At 36.4% G+C, this 22,129-nt stretch overlaps 1 protein-coding gene across 1 annotated transcript in view; it reads right to left on the bottom strand.

Annotated features, from left to right (window-relative positions):
- Positions 1 to 22,129, bottom strand: part of LOC112607781 (ankyrin repeat domain-containing protein 18A-like) — a 69,264-nt gene that overhangs the window by 7,107 nt on the left and 40,028 nt on the right. The window contains 7 exon segments of the mRNA XM_025358896.1: positions 934 to 1,156; positions 2,521 to 2,732; positions 3,328 to 3,609; positions 12,008 to 12,137; positions 14,364 to 14,476; positions 19,721 to 19,867; positions 21,436 to 21,786. Of these exon segments, the coding sequence (XP_025214681.1) occupies positions 934 to 1,156; positions 2,521 to 2,732; positions 3,328 to 3,609; positions 12,008 to 12,137; positions 14,364 to 14,476; positions 19,721 to 19,867; positions 21,436 to 21,786 (1,458 nt within the window).

The raw sequence follows: 22,129 nt of genomic DNA, 5'->3' as shown, positions 1-22,129 counted from the left end.
TCAGGTGATCCACCTGCCTTGGCCTCCCAAAATGCTGGGATTATAGGCATGCGCCACTGCACCTGGCTAAGCACAAAGCTTTTAACAGAAAAATGGAAATGAACCTTTTAGTGTTCTGTTTATTTAATTCATAAAATGTACTTATTTTGGATTCTATTAAATAATAAATATCTGTATGTGGTTAAGTGTTTGGTTGCCAGTCATTCACTTGTGATTATAAGTGGGAAGAGTTAAGATGGTGCAAAGAAACTTTAAAAGTGGTATAGGCTGGGTACAGAGGCTCACCCTGTAATCCCAGCACTTTGGGAAGCTGAGGCAGTTGGATCACAAGGTCAGGAGGAGTTTGAGATCAGCCCGACCAATATGGTGAAATCCCATCTCTACTAAAAATACAAAAATTAGCCAGGTGTTGTGGCAGGCACCTGTAGTCCCAGCTACTCGGGAGGCTGAGGCAGGAGAATCACTTGAACCTGGCAGGCAGAGGTTGCAATGAGCTGAGATCGCGCCACTGCACTCTAGCCTGGGCAACAGAGCAAGACTCCATCTCAAAAAGAAAAGAAAAGAAAAAAACATGATATGAACCACAGAGAAACTACAATCAAAGACAAAGAATCTCAAAGTATACTGTCAGTTTTTAGGCAATAACATGCATTTTCTAAAACCTAACTTAAATGCAGCTTTTAAAGAAATTTTAAATGTGTCAGTTTAGTCACATTTATTGAATAAACTTAGCAAATGGGTATCTCTTGAAAATGAGAGCTCCAGTGAATTAAAAAATGTAAAGTTCCCATTTCCTTTCTGTGTTAACACAGGTAATTATAATCTTCACTTAACATGCATAAGTCAACAGAACAACTCAGTATTTCACCAAATTATAAACAAGAATTATATTAAAGAAATGAAACCCAAAAGAGAAATGGTCATATAACTAACCTCAGTCAAGGAGTTCTCGCAGTTATTTGAAGTCTGTGGGTTTGAAGTAGGAATTCTTATGGGTGTTTTGGAAATATCTTTTCTGTTGAGTCCTATACTATTAAGATTTTCAATACAAGGTAACTCTGGGTCTGGCCTTACAGGAAGAGTGCTGAGAAAATATTTCATCCGCTCTTTCTCCATAAGGAGCTTCGTGCTGATCACTGCTATTTTCTTATTCGATCTGTAAAGACAGCAAAGACAAATGCTTAGTATTTCATTTTTCCTTGAATGATTCTTAACGACTTGCATTTTTAAAACAGTTGCCCGAGAGTAAACCAAATTACCCACTAAACACTGTTTTCACAAGAAGATGTGTGAGAGCCTACCTCTTGTAAGCAACTTTAATTTTAAAATCATTCTAAATAAGTATATTGCTTCTAAAGTGATTTCTACTGAGCAAGAAGTTCAAAGTCGACAGGGAAGAGAAATGGTTATCAGTGATGTACAGCTCAACAGGTAACCCAACTGCCTTCTAAAATAGCTCTACTTGTAAGATTCTACAGATTCCTTTAGAAATACTTGTATTTGAAGGGTAACTATATGGGAAAATGAATATGTTAATTTGCTTGACTATAAGAACGACTTCACTATAAATAATTATATCAAAACATCATGTTGTACTCCTTAAAGAATGTAGATTAAGAAGACTAAAATGAACAAAAATAATCTAGAAATACTTGTGTTTTGTAAACCAGTTTCAGGTTTCACCCTTGTACATTTCACCCATTATCCAAGAACACTTAAGTATTTGGCACTGAGGAATAACTCAGAGCAACAACTCCTGGGGGAGAACCAGATTGGTTGGTTGGTGATCAAAGAGAACTAAAGCATCTCTGAAGGCAATTAGCCCCCAGCACTGTGACCAAGGCACTGCAGGTGGGGCTTGTTCTTTCTGCCTTCCACATACCCCTTCAGGCTGAACATGGTGTTTTTCTTTTAACCACCTTGTGGATTACACTTCTTTTCATTCCTGTGATAATTATTCCCTATTTCACAAGGACAACTTGCTGTAACTCCTTGAAAATGTTACACAAATAGTCTTTCTTGAGGCACCCTCTAGTGATAATACTAAAGATCACAATCAAAAACAGTTCTTGCCTCAGTGCCAGTATGTGCCCAGAGTAGAAGCACAACTCGACACTTTGGGTTTAGGTTGTGATCTACCAAAAAATAAACTCTTTAATATTTCTATTTAGGGAAATTCTGGCAATTTTATAACAAGATCACTTTATTAATTATAAAGCTTCAAAAATACTTAGTGAAAAAAACTAACAGGTCAGGTTAACTACATGAGACTTCGGGGAAAAAAGCCATACAAAAAAAAAAAAAAAAAAAAAAAAAAAAAAGAGAGAGAGCATAGAGACAGAAACTATCCTTGAAGAACATTTTAAAGGTAAGATTATTTACTAACATTGTTTTCCAAAATTACATTATCAGATTAGCAGTCACTTCCTACTGATCTCCTGAAGCCATCTCACTAAAAATTATACTTTCAAAACAAATTAATGAGCTTAATTCATTTTCTGTTAGTGTGTTTTGACTTACTTCATTAAATTTTTTGACATGGAATTGTTAGCTTTCAATGCTACTGCAAAGGCTTCCTTATATTCTGCTAATTCGGTTGTAACCTCTTCATAAGCAGTTTTCATTTCGGAGAATTTACATTCCACATCTTTAAGTGTGAGTTCCTTCCTATTTAGTGAAGCCGTATTATCCCTGTTTAACTGCTCTAATTGTTTTTCATACTGTGCTTGTTCCTAAAACAAATGAAAGAATACACTTTTAAAACAATTATTACCTAATTACCATGTTTGTGGTTTTTCATTTTGAGTCAGTGATTCAAAGAGCAATTTTTAATACATTAAAAAAAGAAGCTGAAACTTAACATATTTATCAGCAATATCAACAAAACTAATAACTGAATTCAGAATTAAGTCTAATTTAAATAAATTTGAAATAATAATTATGTCAGTATTAATGTAATCTAGTCATATAAAAATAATAGAATCCATTTATAATTTGAAAAAGTGAACAATGAACAACATAGCTTAAGACCAATTCAAAGGTATCACATAATTTCTAAATCACAGTTTTCTCTTATGCCAACTGGTCTTAATATTGAAATGACTCTATAGTGAGAATCATTACTTTGAAAGATGAATTTTGTTATAAAAATAATGGAAATTTAAATATTTAAAAGAAAAAAGATGCCACTTTTTTTCTAGAACCCTACAAAGGAAATTGCTGTAAGAGAGGCAGAGGAAACACAATATATACATATCCAAAATATAATTTGCAGTGAAACAAATGAAAGCACATTACAGATAAACTTACCTGACTTTAAAAACTAACCTGTAAATGGATTTCTTCTAATTTTTCTATTATCTGCATTGTCTTTTCATCTAGCTCCGATTTATATTCTTGTGCTTTACCAAGTTCTACCATATTGTTTTCCATATGTGTCTTAAGAGTTAATACTTCTTCTTCCAACATCTTTTTATCCTCCTCAAGTTTTTCACATTTCTCTTGTATTTTTCTCATAGATAAAAACTCCTGTTGAAGAACTTGATTGTCTTTAGCCAAATTGACACATTTTGAAGATACAGCTTCCTTCTCAGCCATAAGATCATCGAACTGCATGAATAAAATAATAGAGCTTGATAGGGAAGTAGGCTGTGAATAATCTAATACAAAACCAATAGCAAATTTTGAAATGCATTTACTTGCAATAACATGTTATCAATAATGTAGCACAGTCTTCAAATGTGAACCCTTAAATTACTCAGAATTTTAAGAGCGAAGTTAAAGCTACCATAAGTCACAAAAATACACGCTCTACTATCATCATCTTTGCCACAGAACACCTGCGCTTGATCTTTTTATTTTCCCGATGATTCGTTTTTGTTCCTCCTGAAACGGCACTGAGTGGTCTCTTAGTGAAAAGTGTCCAACCCCTTCCCTCATGGCCACTCCCCAAAATTTGTCAAAAAAAGTTTCAGAGCTATCACATTGTTATTTAGGCCAAAGTGGTCTCTTAGTGAAAAGTGTCCAACCCCTTCCCTCATGGCCACTCCCCAAAATTTGTCAAAAAAAGTTTCAGAGCTATCACATTGTTATTTAGGCCAAAGTCAATAAATGGCTCTCAGAATAAGACTTTGAAAATAATATGATACTCTAGGCTAGGCCTGATGGCTCATGCCTGTAATCCTAGCACTTTAGGAGGTTGTGGCAGAAAGATCACTGGAGGCCAGGAATTTGAGATCAGCCAGAGCAACACAGTGAGACACTCATCTCCACAAAACAATTTTTAAAAATTAGCCAGGCATGGTGGCTCAGGCCTGTAGACCCAGCTAGTTGGGAGACTGAGGCAAAAGGATGGCTTGTACTCAGAGTTCAGGGCTGCAGTGAATTATGAACACATCCCTGCACTTCTGCCTGGATGACAGACAAAGACCATATCTCAAAAAACACAAAATAATGCATCCTGAAAATAAGGATTCTGATGCCATAAACCTTTCCCTAAACTGCAAATATTTCATGCTAATTTGAATTGCATTTTAAGAAGTAATGATTCTTGGGGTAAAGGCCATAGAATACGGCACCTAGAAATAAATCCACATATTTACAGCCAACTGATTTTGGACTAAGATGCCAAGAACATACATTGGGGAAAGGACACCCTCTTCAAATGAATGACACTGGGAAAACTATCCATATGGAGAATGACACTAGCTTCCTATCTAGCACCATATAGCAAAATAAACTCAGAATCAATTGAAGACTGAAATGTAAGGCCCAAAATTATCAAACTACTATAAGTAAAGATAGGGAAAATTATCAAACTACTATAAGTAAAGACAGGGAAAATGCTTCAGGACATTAGTCTGCACAAAGATTTGTATGGGTAAGACATCAGAAGCCCAGGCAAAAAACAAACGATAGACAAAACAGTACTACAACTGAGTGAAGAGAAAACCTGTAGAATGGAAGAAAATATTTTCAAGCTTTTCATCTAATAAAAGACAAATATCCAAAATAAACAAGGAACTCAAATACCCTGAGAGTAAAAACAATAAACTGAGTTCAAAATTGGGCAAAAGATGTGGTTAGATATTTCTTCTTTTTTAAGAAAAAAAAAAAGAAATACAAATGGCCAATAAATACATTTAAAAATGTTCAGTGTCACTAATCATTAGGGAATCAAACCTACAATGTGATATAATCTTGCTCCATTTAGAATAATTGGCTATCGAGGAAAAGACAAAAAAAAAAAAAATAACAAACGCTGGTGAGGTTTCAGAGAACAGTAAACTCTTACATGCTGTTGGTGGGAAGGTAAATTAGGGCAGCCACTATAGAAAACAACATGAGGTTTTCTCAAAAAACTAATAATGGAACTGTCGAGGGATCCAGCAACCCCACTACTGGGTATTCAGGCAATAGAAAAGAAAACAATAGATCGAAAGGATACCTGTCCTCATAAGTTTATTGTAGCACTATTCACAACAGCTAATGTATAAAATCAACCTTCATGTCCATCAACAAATGAATGGACAAAAAATTGTGGTACACATGCACAATGGAATATTATACACCATATAAAAAATGAAATCCTTTTATTTGTGGCCATGTGGATCAGTCTGGAGGATGTTACGTTAAGTGCAGACACAGAAAGATAAATACTGTACATTCGCACTCATGTGTAGGAGCTAAAGAAAAATTCAGGGCTGGGTAACATGGCTGATGCCTGTAATTTCCTAGCACTCTGAAAGATCAAGGCAGGAGAATCACCTGAGGCCAAAAGTTCCAGAGCAGCCTGAGCAACACAGAGACATCTCTACAAAGTAAAAAATCAGATAGGTGCAATGGTGCATGCCCATAATCCCAGCTGCTCAGGAGGCTGAGGTGGGAGGATCAAATAAGCCCAAGAGTTTGAGGCTGCAGTGAGCTATGATCAAATCACTGTCTCTGGTCTGGGTGACTACAGTTGCCTGGAGAGCAGAGGACACTAGCAAGACCGTGTCTCTTAACAACAGCAAAAAAGCACACAGAAGTAGGGGAGGGGAGTCTGGTTAATGGATACAAAATCACAGTTAGATAAGAGTAGTCAGTTCTGGTGTTCTGTGGCATTGTAGGGTGAATGTGGTTAACTATGATTTATTTATATTTTTAAAAAGCTAGAAGATTTTGAAAGTTCACAATTCAATGAAAAATGGTTGAAGTAGTAAATATGCTAGTTGGCTTGATCTTTACACACTATACTCCCGTATCAAAGTGTCACTTTATAGCCCATAATTATGTATATACTTGTCAATTAAAACAAAAGAGAAGCTATATTCATCCCACTAAAAGAACAGAATATGGGCCATCCTTACTGACTTCCTTCTAATGAATAGAATGCAGTAAAAGGGATACCATGTGGCTTCCCTATCTCAGACTGCTTTCCCTTCAAACTCAGCCCTCAGATTGTGAGAGAGATCAGACCACAAACACAGACTGGGAGTGCCAGTGTCAGTGTTCATGCCGCCTGCCCCAAGCAAGGTTCCAGCCAATGGCCAGCATCAACCATCAAACACATGGGTGAGCAAAGCTTCAGATGATTCCATTTCCCCAAGTGATCGGCTGTTCCTAGGGAAGCTGAGGGGAGCAGAGACAAGCTGTCCCGGCCAACCTTTTTCCAAACCACAGGTTGATGAACAAAATTAATGTTTTTCTGTTAAGCTAAAAATCTCTGGGTAATTGTTAGAAAAATAAGTTTTAAAAAGAGACAACAGGAAACGTAACTTATGCAGCAGAAAAGAGTCTCCTTTAAAGTAGGATCTAATAAATGTTGAGATTAATTTATTGATGACAAACATTATTGAGAAGCAGCAGATAACCAGGAGAGAGACATAAGCAGATGAAGAGGAACTTTTCCTAAAACTCCTTTCAATTACGAACTCTGATAACAAGGCAAGGGTGTCTCCTTACAATTTCCCCTCAACTCACGAAATAAGACTGCGAAGCAAGAAGACATATGATTTGAAAAACAACTAGAAATACTTGGTTACATAACCAAAATCAGACATTTACCTGATTTCAATTAATGAAAATTCTAAAAGAAGCAGCTTTGAGTATTTATTAATCAATCTAGTATTCAATTTTCATTTTCCTTTTTCTCAATGAGGCAATAAGAACATTATGGAATGATTTTTAGTCTTCACAGAAGTAATATAAACATAGTGTGCTTTGAGTGTTAAGACATCAAATGCAGTTTCTCCTTTACTCCAGGCTTGTTTGTATGGAGAAGTTAAGATCATCTGCTCTCTATGTTACACCACAATGCTTCTCTATAGCACAAAACTCGCCTCTGAAATTTTGAAATTCAAAATACTAATCTACTATTTGTCTCTGATAAATTGCCTGAACATTACCTGATTTTTAACTGCTGCACTCCTAAAACTTTTTCTTGGAATGAGCTAAACTTTTTATTCCAAGAATCCTCTATTGAGCTGGAAAGCAGAGCTGTGCATCTCTGTTTCAGGAAAAGGAGGTCTATGCAGGAAACTGTGGTTTCTGAGAATGCAAGATCTGCACCAAAAAAAGGATTAGCCACAGTGCTACTCAAGAGAACCAGCTACCACATGGCAAGAGGATCTGCGAACTGGAAGATGATGACTTCACTTGGTTTCCACTGAGGAAAGCTGGCAGCTCAGACTTAAACTTCTCCTTCCTGGATGGTAAACATCTGTGGATGATTCTATGAATTATAATGAGTTAGCAAAACATAATGCACTAAACAGTAGACTATGTCAGCAGATCCTGTGACCAAAATTTACTGAAAATGAAACTATAGAGGGAGGCACTGGATAAGAGACTGAAGGTTTGAATGAAGAAAAAAAGAAATAAAGTGTGTCTTGTAAGCCTGACTTGCCATCATGTCTTAGAGTAAGTAAGGTATAAGCTGGCCACAGACTTCTTTAAGACACAAAAGGTGAAGTAAATATTCCACTACATTTAACTTTTATTATGATATAAGACAACTGGTAACATGCAACATGCTTGGAAAAAATCTTCTCATTAAATTCGATTTGGTCCTGGTTTAAGAATAGACATAAACAAGCTAAGAATTGATAATCTAAAAATAAACTTGCACATTTACAGTCAACTGATTTTATACAAGCTTAACAAAAAAATAGAATGGGAAAAGAATAGTTTTCAACAAATGGTGTTGGAACAACTGGGTATGCATGTGAAAAATATATATATAAAGTTGGATTCTCACCAAATACCATATTTAAAAATTAACCCAAAATAAAACAGTTAACTGTAACAGCTAAAACTATAAAACTCTCAGAAGAAAATATTGATATAAATCTTTGTGACTGCATTTGGCAGTGTTTTCTTAGCTATGACTCCAAAGGAAAAATGGATTCAATGGACTTCAAAATTGAAAACCGCTGTGCCGGCCGGGCGCGGTGGCTCAAGCCTGTAATCCCAGCACTTTGGGAGGCCGAGACGGGCGGATCACGAGGTCGGGAGATCGAGACCATCCTGGCTAACACGGTGAAACCCCGTCTCTACTAAAAAATTACAAAAAACTAGCCGGGCGAGGTGGCAGGCGCCTGTAGTCCCAGCTACTTGGGAGGCTGAGGCAGGAGAATGGCGTGAACCCGGGAGGTAGAGCTTGCAGTGAGCCAAGATCCGGCCACTGCACTCCAGCCCGGGCGACAGAGCGAGACTCCGTCTCAAAAAAAAAAAAAAAAAAAATAAAAATAACCTAGTCATGACTGGGCATGGTAGCTCATGCCTGTAATCCCAACACTTTGGGAGGCTAAGGTGGGGGAATCACGAGGTCAGGAGTTTGANAAAAAAAAAAAAAAAAAAAAAAAAAAAAAAAAAAAAAGAAAACTGCTGTGCCTGAGAAGATAGTATCAAGAAGTGAAAACGTAAGACACTGAGTAGAAGAAAGTATTTGAAAAGCATATATCTGATAAGGGACTTACATATATAGGATATATAAAAAATGCTTGCAATTCGTAAATAACAAGATAACTCAATTTAAAAAATGGGCAAAGATTTTGAATAGATATTTCTGCAAAGAAGACATAAAGATGGATAATAAGCACATTAATAGATGTTTAACGTAATTAGTCATTAGGAAAATGAAAATCAAAACCACCTGGTGGTATCACTTCACCCCACAGGATGAAACCTTCATTCAATAAAAAAGAGAAAATAAGTGTTAGGAAAAATGCAAAGAAATTAAAACCCTTATCCAATGCTGCTGGGAAGGTAAAGGGGTGCGGCCACTTTGGAAAACAAACTGGCAGCTCCTTAAAAGGTTAAGCAAGAAGTTACCATATGACTCAGAAATTCGAGTCATAAGCATATGCTCCAGAAAAATAAAAACATATATAAGCACAAAAACTTATACATAAATGTTTACAGCAGCATTATTAATAAGGGTCAAAAAGTGGAAAGAACCCAAGGTCCATCACCTCATGAATGGATACATAAAATGTTTGATTTATCCATACAGTGGAATATTACTCAGGAGAATCTCCAACCGGGCCCACAAGTGTCTACACCGGACAAAACATCTGGTGTAGATAAGGGAACCTGCACAGGGTTTTGCCTGGACATGCCAGCAGCGGACCAGAGGCCCACATGCACTGGGGGGCTGGGGTGGAGCCACCAGGAATTCATGCCTTATGCAGAGGAGGAGCCTGGCCTTTTCAGCTCATGTGTGCTGGTCCTAGTATTCAACTGTGAGGTGGAAATCTGATTGCAGGACCCTTCTCTTTGCTGAGAGCTTCCCTTTCACTTAATAAATTCTGTCCTCCTCACCCTTCAGTGTGTCCACGTGCCTAATTTTTCCTGGTCATGAGAGAAGAACCCAGATTTAGCTGAATTAAGGAGCAAAAACCCTGCATCAATACCTGCTATAGCACAGATGCATCATGAAAAATTATGCTGAGTGAAATAAGCCAGTCACAGTAGACCACTTGCTTTTTATTTCAGAGGCTTATAGGCAAATCTATACAAAGAAGGTGGGTTGTTCCCTAGGGCTGAAGGAGGAAGGGAAAACTAGTGAATATGGCTAAATGATATGGGGTTTGTTTTTAGGGTGATGAAAATGTTCTAAAATTGATTGTAATGATGACTACATAACTCTGAAAATACTAAAGTCAATGAATTGTATATTTTAAATGAGTGAACTGCATGGTGTGTTAATTATTTCTCAATAAACTTGTTACACCCTGAAATTTATTTGGTACTAGTGATCTGGAGACATGGGCTGCTTGGTTTCAGACCACTGGCCAGGGTTCAAGACATAAGAGAATCAACAGCATGTCTTTTGTATAGAAATATATATATATATTTCTATTATATATATTATATATATTTATTTCTATTCTATTATATATATTATATATGTAATATATTCTATTATATATATTATATATATTATATATATATTTTGTATAGATATATATATATTTCTATATATAAATGGTGAGGACAGAATTTATTAAGTGAAATGAAAGCTCTCAGTAAAGAAATATATACATTAAAGTATCCTTTTTATTAGCATCAAGTCTGTAAAATTAAATGAAAAATCTTTCACCGCTTAAAGCACTGAGAGATTTATATTTGAGGAGAAAGACCTTGTATTCTTTTGCCCCAATTTCTATCTAAAGGGTCTGGGAATCACACCCTTCAAACTATCAAATCTCATCAGACAGGTTTTATTAACTCTTACGACGTGGCTTACTTTCTAATGTGATTCTGGTACAGCATCACAGAGAGAAGAACCTGAAAAAAATCAAAGTATTTTACCCCCAAATATATATATTTTTGACATATTTTGAAATGGCTGTTGCAGGACCAAGAAATTGAAATGGCCGTACAAAGCTGTCTTCTGTGGGGGAAACTGCATCTGTAAGAAGTCTTCATTAATGTAGCCCAATCTCTCCCCTTCTAGGTCTTCCCAGATCTAGGGAAGATTAACTAAGAGCCTGATGCATTTAAAGTCTGAAAAGATATTTTTACCCTCTATTTTCTCTGAGGGCTGCCAGCTATGAGGCTTTGTCTACATAATAAGAACCTTAACCTCCATAACCACCTTATCTTAATTAAGGCCTTCCTTTCTACCTATTTCCAGTTTTAGACAACAGTTTTCTTTACCAATTGTCACCTAAAGAATCCCGAAAACCCACCTATGACTTGTTAGCCCCTCCTTTTTGATGTCCCACTTTTAGGCTGAGCCAGTGTCTGCCTTCCTCATATTGATTTGTGATTTTCCCTATACCTTCTGTCTGCTGGAAATGTACAAAACCAAACTGTGATCTGACTGTCTCATGAAACATTCTCAAGAGCTCTTGAGATTCAGTAATCCAGGGCCACTGTCACCATATTGGCTCAGAATAAACTTCCTTAAACATATTTTGGTAGAATTTGGGTTTTTCCAGCACTAATATTTCCCCAAATTACATGAGTTTTAATCCCCAATCTGATTTAAAATTACCTTATATTGGAATATAAATTATTCTATTATAAAGATACATGTATTTGTATGTTCATTGCAGCACTATTCACAATAGCAAAGACATGGAATCAACCCAGACGTCCATCAATGATAGACTGGATAAAAAAATGTGGTATATATATACATCATGGAATACTATGGAGCCATACAAATGGATGAGATCATGCTCCTTGCAGGGACATGGATGAACTCGAAGCTGTTATCCTCAGCAAACTAACACAGGAACAAAAAACCAAACACTGCATCTTCTCACTTATAAGTAGGAGCTGAATGATGAGAACACATAGACTTGGGGAGGGGAACAACAAACACTGGGGCCTGTTAGGGTCAGGAGGGAGAGCATCAAGATTAATAGCTAACACCTGCGGGGCTTAATATCTAGGTAATGGATTGATAGGTGCAGCAAACCATCATGGCACACGTTTACCTATGTAACAAACCTGCACGTCTCACACATGTAACCTAGACCTTAAGATAAAATAATTATTTTTTAAAAATTACCTTCTGTTTTAGCTTCTTAAACAGAATATCCATTTTCAGTTGATCTGTATTTAAGTCTCCATGGCAACTGAAGTCTTCATTTCCAAATACATTTAACATATTTATTGTCATTTCTAGGCATTTCTTATATCTGCAGAAATGTACAGATTTAGTAAGTCAATTATTTGTAAAAGTAAATAATAATTGTTTAAACAGATATTATGTTATGGCATATCAAAGAAACAAAGCTATAAACTGTGCTCCTCTCAGTTTCAACTGAACATAGTTTGAAAGCATTCTATATGAAATTGTAATCTTAGATAAATAATATGCAGAACAATTTTATGGCATATATAGCAGGTAAAGTGATATTATAGCCATACAGTTTTGTATTTTTTTTGAGATGGAATTTCACTCTTGTTGCTCAGGCTGAAGTGCAATGGCATGATCTTGGCTCACTGCAACTTCTGCTTCCTGGTTTCAAGCGATTCTTCTGTCTCAGCCTCCCAAGTAGCTGGGATTACAGGCATGTGCTACCATGCCTGGCTCATTTTGTATTTTTAGTACAGATGGGGTTTCACCATGTTGGTCGGCTGGTTTCGAACTCCTGACCTCAAATGATCTACCCGCCTCAGCCTTCCAAATTGCTGGGATTACAGACCTGAGCCACGACACCTGGCCTAACCATACAGTTTTTTAATAAATAAACTATTCATATCCATTTTGGTATGCTAAGATAAAATGACCTATTAGTAAACATAAACCATAACCCAGAGATGAGTAACCACGATAAAAAAAGTAAAACACATATATGTTTGAAAAAGACACAAAAATACATTTTGATACCCGTTGACCACAGTTTATAAGAAGAAAAAAAAGTACACACAAAAAGCATCAAGGAGATCATTCAATGTAGAGAAAGAGAAGTAAGGAAACATCTTTAATATCTGAGTTGAGAAAAAGAAAACAGGCAGTTTTAGAAAAAAGGAAAGGTGGAGACAGATATGTGATGATTTAAAGACTTTGAAGAAGAGATCTAGAGATCTTTACTGACATAATCCAACAAAATGAAAGAGATACAAAACCATGTAGAGAAAGACAATGACAGAAAAATGTTGATTAGAATCAGAGAACCAACTTAAGTGCTCAGTAAATAAATAGAAAACTAGCTGTGTTCAGGGCTTCAAAGACACATTCCATTTTTTAAAAATAATCTGTTATCAAAATATGAATGCCCATTTTACTCTTTTTCTTTAGGTTATACATATATTTATATATACATAATATTTATTTCTATAAAACAGAAGTTTAGTAAGATGTATACTTCATGTATACAAGGGAGGTACCCATGTAAAATGAGTAAATTTCCGTATGTTTTATATCTAAAAGAAAAAGAAAGAAGCAGAAACAAAATACAAGCTATATATCAAGATAAATTTTGATGTTAAAGAATGATACGAATAGGTCTTTAAAAAATTTGAATGCAGAAGAGAAGAATACTACGAAAGGAAGAAAACATGACCAAATACAGCAAAAATATCTTCAGAAATAAAAATTCAAACTAGATAATGAAGAGTGCACTTGACATTACATGTCCAAAGCGTTGTCATTATTGTTTTCAAAACCATTAAACAATACGTCGCCAAGTGTAGTGGCTCATGCCAACTTTGGGAGGCCAAGGCAGGTGGATCATGAGATCAGGATTTCGACCCAGCCTGACCAACATGGGGAAACACCGTCTCTACTAAAAACACAAAAATTCGCCAAGGAGGGTGGTGCACTCCTATAATCACAGCTACTCAGGAGGCTGAGGCAGGAGAATCACTTGAACCCAGGAGGTGGAGGTTGCAGTGAGCCAAGATCATGTCATTGCACTCCAGCTTGGCTGACAGAGCCAGACTCTGTCTCAAATAAATAAATAAATAAATAAATAAATAAATAAAAATAAGTGTAACATTTTGGCATTCAAAAACAATTTCAGATTGTGTTGTTTCTTTTTTTCACATATTTTTAATATAAATTTTTTTCATCCCAACCTCACCCCAGCAGCTCATCTGACTTCCGCCCCCTGTTTCTCCCCTTCCATTGGACTCTGTGACACATGATCTCATCCAGCGATCTATTTTTCACCACTTATTGTGTTTTTATGTTGAAATTTGATTTTTTAATAATTCCAACAAAAAAGTCCAAGGGGTCATGGGCTCCTGCTCGTATGCCTATAAAGTTGTGCTGTCAGTTTCTGAAATGCATTTTGAAATAGAATTCGTTCATGAAAGTGCTGATATAAAATAAATTTGTGTCTAGGTTTTAGTCAAATAAAGATAGAATTAAACCAATTAATAAATGGTTAAAATGTTCTTCAATATGAAAACCATACCCGGTTGTCTCTTCTTCTAATTCATGATTTTTCTTTCTTATTTGATCCGCATTATACTCCAGTGATGATATTAACTCAAAAAATTTCCCGAATTCTTCACGTTTTCCCTCAGGCTTGAAAAAAAGTGTTTAAAATTATTTTTATAAAATCTAGAGACCTTCTTCTATCTTAAAAATATTATTTCTCATAAGTTGATGAGTAATATGTATTTAGGCAGGTGTATAAAATGCATTTTATAAACCTGATGCTAAGAAGGACAGATTTCAAAACTAGCCATTTTCTTAAAACAGCTAAAAATGATTCACACTTCCATCATTATCTTTTCTGAAGTTTAAATTACCAAAAATGTTTGTTAAAAATGAGAGTTTTTGCACATGAAATACTAAGGGTTAGTGAAATAAATTAAGAGTACTTATATTTACATTTTAGTTTTTAAAGATGCTCTAGAAACATTGTCATTAATAGTTTAAGATATTCCAAGTTAAATTACATCTTATTAAGATGATTTTTAGAAAACTCTTATCTAGTTCCCATTACATTTTTGATCCTCATCTATCTTCAGGCTGAGCTAAGTACTGTCATTCTCTGTACGTATTCACCTGTAGGTTTTAGGTGTCTTTTAACCATTTCTCTTCAAACGAAGTTTATTTTTTCTATAATAAACAAATAATAACTTTTGTCTACTTTTTGTGGCTTTTCTATTATCCTGTTTCTCCCCTTCCATTGGACTCTATGACACATGGTCTCATCCAGAGATCTATTTTTCATCACTTTTTGTACTGAAACTTGAGATAAACCAGTGTACGGCTCTTTAGAGCAAAACCTAGATAACAGACATCTGGGTTGCTTGGCAAAGGTCATGTGTAATTCTGAGTTATGAACCTGTCACAATTTAATTAATTGTTCTGCCTCTGTATCCTTGCTTTTGTACCACTGTAACTGTAAGCCTGCTTCAAGCTAGCCCACCCCCTTTTTGAAGTGTGTATAAAAGTCAAGTGCTGTCTTTGTTCTGGGCCCAGTTTGTCAGATGTTGAGTCTGCTGGGTCTGAGTGCACTCAATAAAGACATCCTCCTGTATACACCCCAAGGTCTCTCTCTGGTCCTCCTGATTCCTTAACAGCACGATCTCCACTCACCACAACCTCCACCTCCCGGGTTCAAGCGATTATCCTTCTCAGCCTCCCGAGCAGCTGGGATTACAGATGCCCACCACCTTGCCCAGCTAATTGTTTGTAGTTTTAGTAGAGATGGGGTTTCATGATGTTGGCCAGGCTGGCCTTGAACTCCTGACCTCATGATCCGCCCACCTCGGCCACCCAAAGTGCTGGGATTACAGGCATGAGCCACCATGCCCAGCTGCTACTCCTCTTTTTACACTCTCTCAGAACTCCTAAAATCTCAAAATGTTAACCCAGATTCCCTAATATACATTTCCAGCTCTGACCTTTTTACTGAGGCCTCTTCCTTCTAGTACACATATTGTAGACAATGTTGCCAACCACACGCTCATATATTGCTACTCGGTGCAGATTAGTTTAGTAGATAGTGAATCTTGTCTATTTTATGTTGATTCTTATTGATGTTACTTTGAGTATAGTGTTATTTTCTAATCTTGAAGGGGAACTGTCTCACCCTTAGGATATTGACCAGTATACTCTTTTCTTTTCTCTTTTTCTTTCCTTTCCTTTCCTTTCTTTCTTTCATCTCTCTTTCTTTTCTTCTCCCTTCCTTCCTTCCTTCCTTCCCTCCCTCCCTCCCTCTTTCTCTCTCTCTCTCTCTCCTTTCTGTCTTTCTTTCTTTTCTTTCTGTTTTTTGGACCAGGGTACTTTGTCCTTTTTTTCTTTTTCTTTTTTTTTGAGATGGAGTCACACTCTGTCATCCAGGCTGGGGGGCAGTGGTGCCACCTCTGCTCACTGCAACTTCCACCTCCTGGGTTCAAGTGATTCTCCTGCCTCAGCCTCCCAAGTAGCTGGGACTACAGTTGCACACCACCACGCCCAGCTAATTTTTGTATTTTTTAGTAGAGACAGGGTTTCACCATGTTGGCCAGGCTGTTCTTGTACTTCTGACCTCAGGTAACCCACCCACCTCAGCCTCCCAAAGTGTTGGGATTACAGGCATCAGCCATGGTGCCCAGCCCTTTTTTTCTTTTATAATGAAAACCTTCCCATGAGAATCAGATTATCAATTGTTTGCCTTTGCTTTCTTTTAAAGAATTTCCTTTTCCATAGAGATATGGCATGATGAACATCTTGTTCTACAGTTTCTTTCTGAGGACACTCAACTATATCATTGGGAAGCTCCAGTCAAGTAGAGATCTCCCTTCTTCCTAATCGAGATTCTTCATCTCAAAATGGTGTCCACCAAATGTCTTATCCAGGTAGTCTCTTGCTTAGGAACTCATGAAATAAGCACCTTCAGGAGAAGTTAGAGGCTATTGATTGAGATGGTTTAAAGCTGTCCCTTATTATATGTTTTACTCCCAAGGCAGACATCAAGTGGCTAATAATTCTATGCCTGATGTCTAACTCAATTCTGTGGGAATCTATACAAAATATTTTATTTATGAGACAGAGTCTCGCTCTGTTACCCAGGCTGGAGTGCAGTGGCTTGATCACTGCTCACTGCAGCTTTGATATTCCAAGCTCAAGCGATCCTCCCACCACAGCCTCCCAATGTAGCTGGCATTACAGGCATGCACCACCATGCCTCAGTTAACTGTTAAATTTTTTTTTTTTTTTGTAGAGACAGGGTCTCACTTATGTTGCTCTGGCTGGTCTCCAATTCCTGGGCTCAAGCACTGTTCTTGCCTCAGCCTCCCAAAGTGCTAGAATTACTGGCATGAGCCACCTCACCAACCAGGTGTTCCATGCAATGGTTTGAGAAGCAGTTCTACACAGAAGCCAGAAGGCCTGGGTCTGAATCCCAGCTCTACCAGATACTAGCTGTGTGAACTTGAGAAAATTAATTTTCTGTGTCTCTGGTTCTTTATCTATGAAATGGAGAGAATAATACACCTACTTCACTGGGATGTTGGGAAGATTAAACCGGGGACTGACATGAAGCACTTAGAAGAGTACATGGTGCATGGCGAGCTACAGATAAGATTTGCTTAGAAGCACTTAGAAGAGTCCATGTACATAGTGAGCTACAGATAAGATTTGCTATTAGCATGGTAATTTTTACTTTTTTATATCCTGACAATTGTACACGTTAGGCAGGTGGCATTCCAACGGGAGTAGTCTCCTATAGCTGCACTGAATCATTCTTCACACCACTGAAAGTGGCAGCAAATGGGGAGCGCATAATTTATAGCTTACTTTTCTCTCCATATGACTCAGTGGGCAACAGTCATGTACGTAGTACAATGTAAACAGCACCTCCTGGATTGAGTAGTACATAACCGACATGACCAGCAGAGACAGGCTGAGCCACGGAGCTGAAAACCCTGGACTCTAATGCTAAATCAAGGCTTCTGAATCAATTCCCTCCCAGAAGCTGTTGCTGTGGCACTGCTTTCACGAGTACTCTGCTGAGCGCTCGGATTAAGGGGCTGTGCTATCATTCATCAGACAAGCTGCACCCAGAACTGTTCAGCTGACAAACTGGCAACCATCCAGAAATACAGTTTTGGCTAAATAGTGAAGGAAGGCAAATTTAGATTCTTTTTTCATACTGAGAAAAACATGAGCATTTGATTGAACAATTCTCCTCTATTAGACTAATTGGTTTTAATTTCATATTTAATTGCTAAAAATACACTTAGAATAAAAGACTTACTGTGTTAATGTCTCAAAGAAGAAATCATTGGTATGGTATATTTTGTTCTATGCTAAAAGTTGCCAAGCTAAAATATTTTCAATTTATACAAGGATAGGTGACATGCATGTCAGATATTATTTTCCCTTTAAGCAAATTTATGACGAGACAAAATTATCTTCCATTAAAAATAAAAGCCATGTCAAATTAAGGGCTAAGTTATTCTGCAGACTGGGCAACGGGTGCTGAGATATAAGGTCAGTGAGAGTCAGAACAGCCAGAGAAAGATTCCTGAAGAGGAAATTGCCTGCCAGGTCTGAATGAATGAGGCTAGATGAGCAGGAACTGAGAAGGCAGGAAGGACAGCATGGGTAAAACTGGGGCTGACATCTGCCCAATTAACGATAGGATAAAGTCCAATGGCAGAGAAATAAAAACATACATCCATACAATAACCTGTAAATGAATGTTCACATCAGCTGTTTTCATAATAGCCAAAAAGTGGAAACAACCTAAAGGTCCATCAGCTGACGAATGAATGGAAAACTGGTGTAGCCATGAAATAGACTATTATTAGACAATAAGAAGGAAGAAACTACTGATACGTGATACAACATGGATAAAATTCTGAAAACATTCTGCTAAGTGAAAACAGCCAGTCAGAAAGGACTTCATATTGTATGACTCTATGTATATAAAATATGCAGACCATGCAAATCTATGGAGACAAAACGGGATGGTGGTTGCCTACAACCGGGGTAGGTGGAGAGACATGGAGAGGGGTTGCAGTCATGGCTAAGAGATGTGGGGTTGCTTTTCAGAGTGGTGAAAATGTTCTAGCATTGATTGTGCTGATGATTACACAATGCTGTGAATATACTAACAGACACTGAGTCATACATTTTAAATGGTTGAACTGTCTGACATGTGAATTATCTCTCAGTGAAACTGTTTTTAAAATCCCATGGTAGGATCAAGAAAATTTTCTCAGCTCTCTATTTTGGATGTACATACTCTATCAGATCTGAGTATTTCTATGCCATTACAGTATATTTTAAATGAAATGAAGATGAAGGCAATGCCTAACTTTTCAAATAGTTTGTAAATTAACCTAAAACGTGTGCATTTCAAAGAACAGTATGATGACCTTTCTGTACAAGTTAACCTAGAATCCATGAAATGAATAGGCACAGCTTCTGTGTCCATTCACAAAAGTGAAGAAATGAGACAACTTTCTGGAACATTCCTTTAAACATTCTCCTCTGACTTAATCTGGCTTGCCTCACCAAGGCAATAAGGAAATTATCTAAAAATACTGTTTAACAGGAAAAAAAAGTCAATTTTCTGTGAGGAATATTGTATCATTCTCAACTTTCCCAAGAGTAAATATTGTAAGAGAAAACATATGCAACTATTTTTCAAAATGGTAGAACAAGAGCCAGAGTTGAAGAAATAAGTACGCTATAAAGATAATAAAATGGTGATAATTATAATGAAAATATACAATCAGGTGGTCCACTGAAATTAGTATCCTAAAAGACTTTATATTATCCAACCAGCTACAGATTAACTGTCTACATGTTAAATTCCACACATACTTGACTTCCTACTTGAAATAATTTCTTCTTTGAAGCCCGTGTCTCATCCAAATTAATGTGACAATGTGATGTACCTTCCAGTGGAGAATCTGACATAGGAAATTTAAGGTGATTGGCCAGTTCTTCTTGAAGTTGTCTCACAATCACCTAATAAAATATTTTTGTTACTAATTTTATAAAGTGTCTTATTATTAAATATGTTAATAATATTTAACTTAGTATACATACTTTGAAAATTATTACCACACATACAGATTCACTTTCTTTTCCTCATATGTACACATTCTTCTTTATTACGGAATTCAGTGAGGGACACAGAAGGTGTTATCTTCCTGCCAAATCGGTATTCTCTTACATGACAGATGGATTCAGCCCGCTATTCATTCACCTTAGACCCTCAACTCAACCTGAGTTCCTCACATATTCAGTTGCCTGTTGAAATCCTTCCAACAGATTCCTATCTCAGAATAAAATTAAATTTCCAACGGCCTTCAAGGCCCTAGGTAACATGGCCTCTAACTCCCTCCCTGACCTCAGCTCCTACATCTGTGTCCCGTACTCACTTCGATCCCACTCTCCGTTAACTCTGCCACCCCTCCTTAGTCTGAAAATGGGGATCCAATGTCAAACTCATAAATCACAGACAGTTACAAGTATCTTTGTACTGGAAAGAGTTATGTCCAAATGATAGTCATTGAGACTTAAAATGTAAATTATGAGCTAATTATTCATAAAAATATTGACAGTAAACTATAAATACCTACCAGTGGGAACATTACATCAAAATTTTTTTGGCTAAAATTTACCACATTTATTCCAAATTGTGATTTTATAACAAGTAGATGTCTTTAAAATTCTAAGTGGTCAGAAAAATGCATAATGTGAGACTGACCTATTTTCAGACTTAAGTCACATTGGTACGAATCAAAACAAAGTTATAACAACTAAAATACATAAAAGAGAGAGCCACTGAAGGAAAAGCATCACAAGACACAGCAACACACTTCAGTTCATCTGGGAAATGTAGAATTAAATGTCAAAGCAGCTCACTTAATTGAATCTTAATTTCAAAATACATATTTCAGGTACAAGCATTTCCATTTACCTGCTTCATTATGGTCTTAAAATGTGGCAACAAAAAGACATTAAATTTATTATTTCTGCAGTATAAGACTATATACCTTATCAACATTGCTCTGTATCTACTAAAATTTCATAGGTGACATGATGTCTTTACTCAAAGTTAAGCATCTCTCAGCTCTATTTTTTATTTTTTGGAAACAAAGTATGTAAGTATGTTTCCAAGCTGATACAGTAAACACATTTTTTTGGTTTTTTATTAAAAGAGTTTTGTTGAAATATGATTTATAGAATTTATCTATTTTAACAAGCAGTTCAAAGATTTTTAGTAACTTTACTGTGTCGTGCAACCATCTCTACAATTCAACTTTAGAACATTTTCATCACTGCAGGACAATCCCTCATGCTCATTAGCAGTCACCACCCATTTCCAGCCCCAGGCCTACACAAACATTAATCTTCTTTCTGTTCCTATACATGTATTTCCTGGATGATTAATACAAATGGAATTATACAGTATAGTAAACACATTTTCATCTATTTATTTTTATATTTAACTAGGTTAAACATATAGCCAGAATGAAATGTTTAAATTTTCTTTCCAGAAGGTTAAACATAGTTTTTTTCATACTTACTTCTTCTGCTGCTTCTTTCTCATACTGAAACAGTTTTTCTTTCAAATAATTATATTCATTCATTAATTCCTTATTTTTTTCTTCTAGAAGAAGATCTTCCTTTCCATTCTCAAGACAGTCTGCTTGGATATTAATGACTGTCTCTTTATTATTGCCTTCCTTATAAGCATCCTTTAGTTGTTGTTCAAGCAAGAGATTTTCAAGTTCTTGTTGACGTATTCTCTCCTCTAAAGAGTTCTGCTTTCCAGTGGAATGACTCTCTTTAGCTTCCTCACTTGGATGCATCTGCTTCATTTCCTTTATTTGATGCTGTGCTTGCTTTAGATAGCTTTTTTGATAACTTTGAGAATCCTAAATAAAACAAAACTAACTTTTAACTAGTATTCAATAAAATAACATATCAGGGTTATTTCTGAAGTGAGAGAACAACCTGTACATTCATGCAATTAAAAGTTGCTATAAGTGGATATCCAACTGGAGAAAAAGTTGAAGCAAAACCTTGAACCTTAGAGAACATACATTTCAAAAAGTTCAAAAGTTTATTTGAAGTCAATGGATCCATAAAAGTAAACACACACACACGCGCGCACACACACACACTCTCTCTCTCTAGAGAATTTTTAAGAATATCAGAATTGGAAAAGCCTTTCTCTGAATTACAACAAACTCAAAGCATAAAGTTAAATGCTAAAAA

The sequence above is a fragment of the Theropithecus gelada genome, chromosome 15, assembly GCF_003255815.1.
Source record: "Theropithecus gelada isolate Dixy chromosome 15, Tgel_1.0, whole genome shotgun sequence".
Taxonomy (NCBI): domain Eukaryota; kingdom Metazoa; phylum Chordata; class Mammalia; order Primates; family Cercopithecidae; genus Theropithecus; species Theropithecus gelada.
The sequence above is the reverse complement of the archived record's forward strand: the minus strand, read 5'-3'. Positions and strand labels throughout refer to the sequence as shown.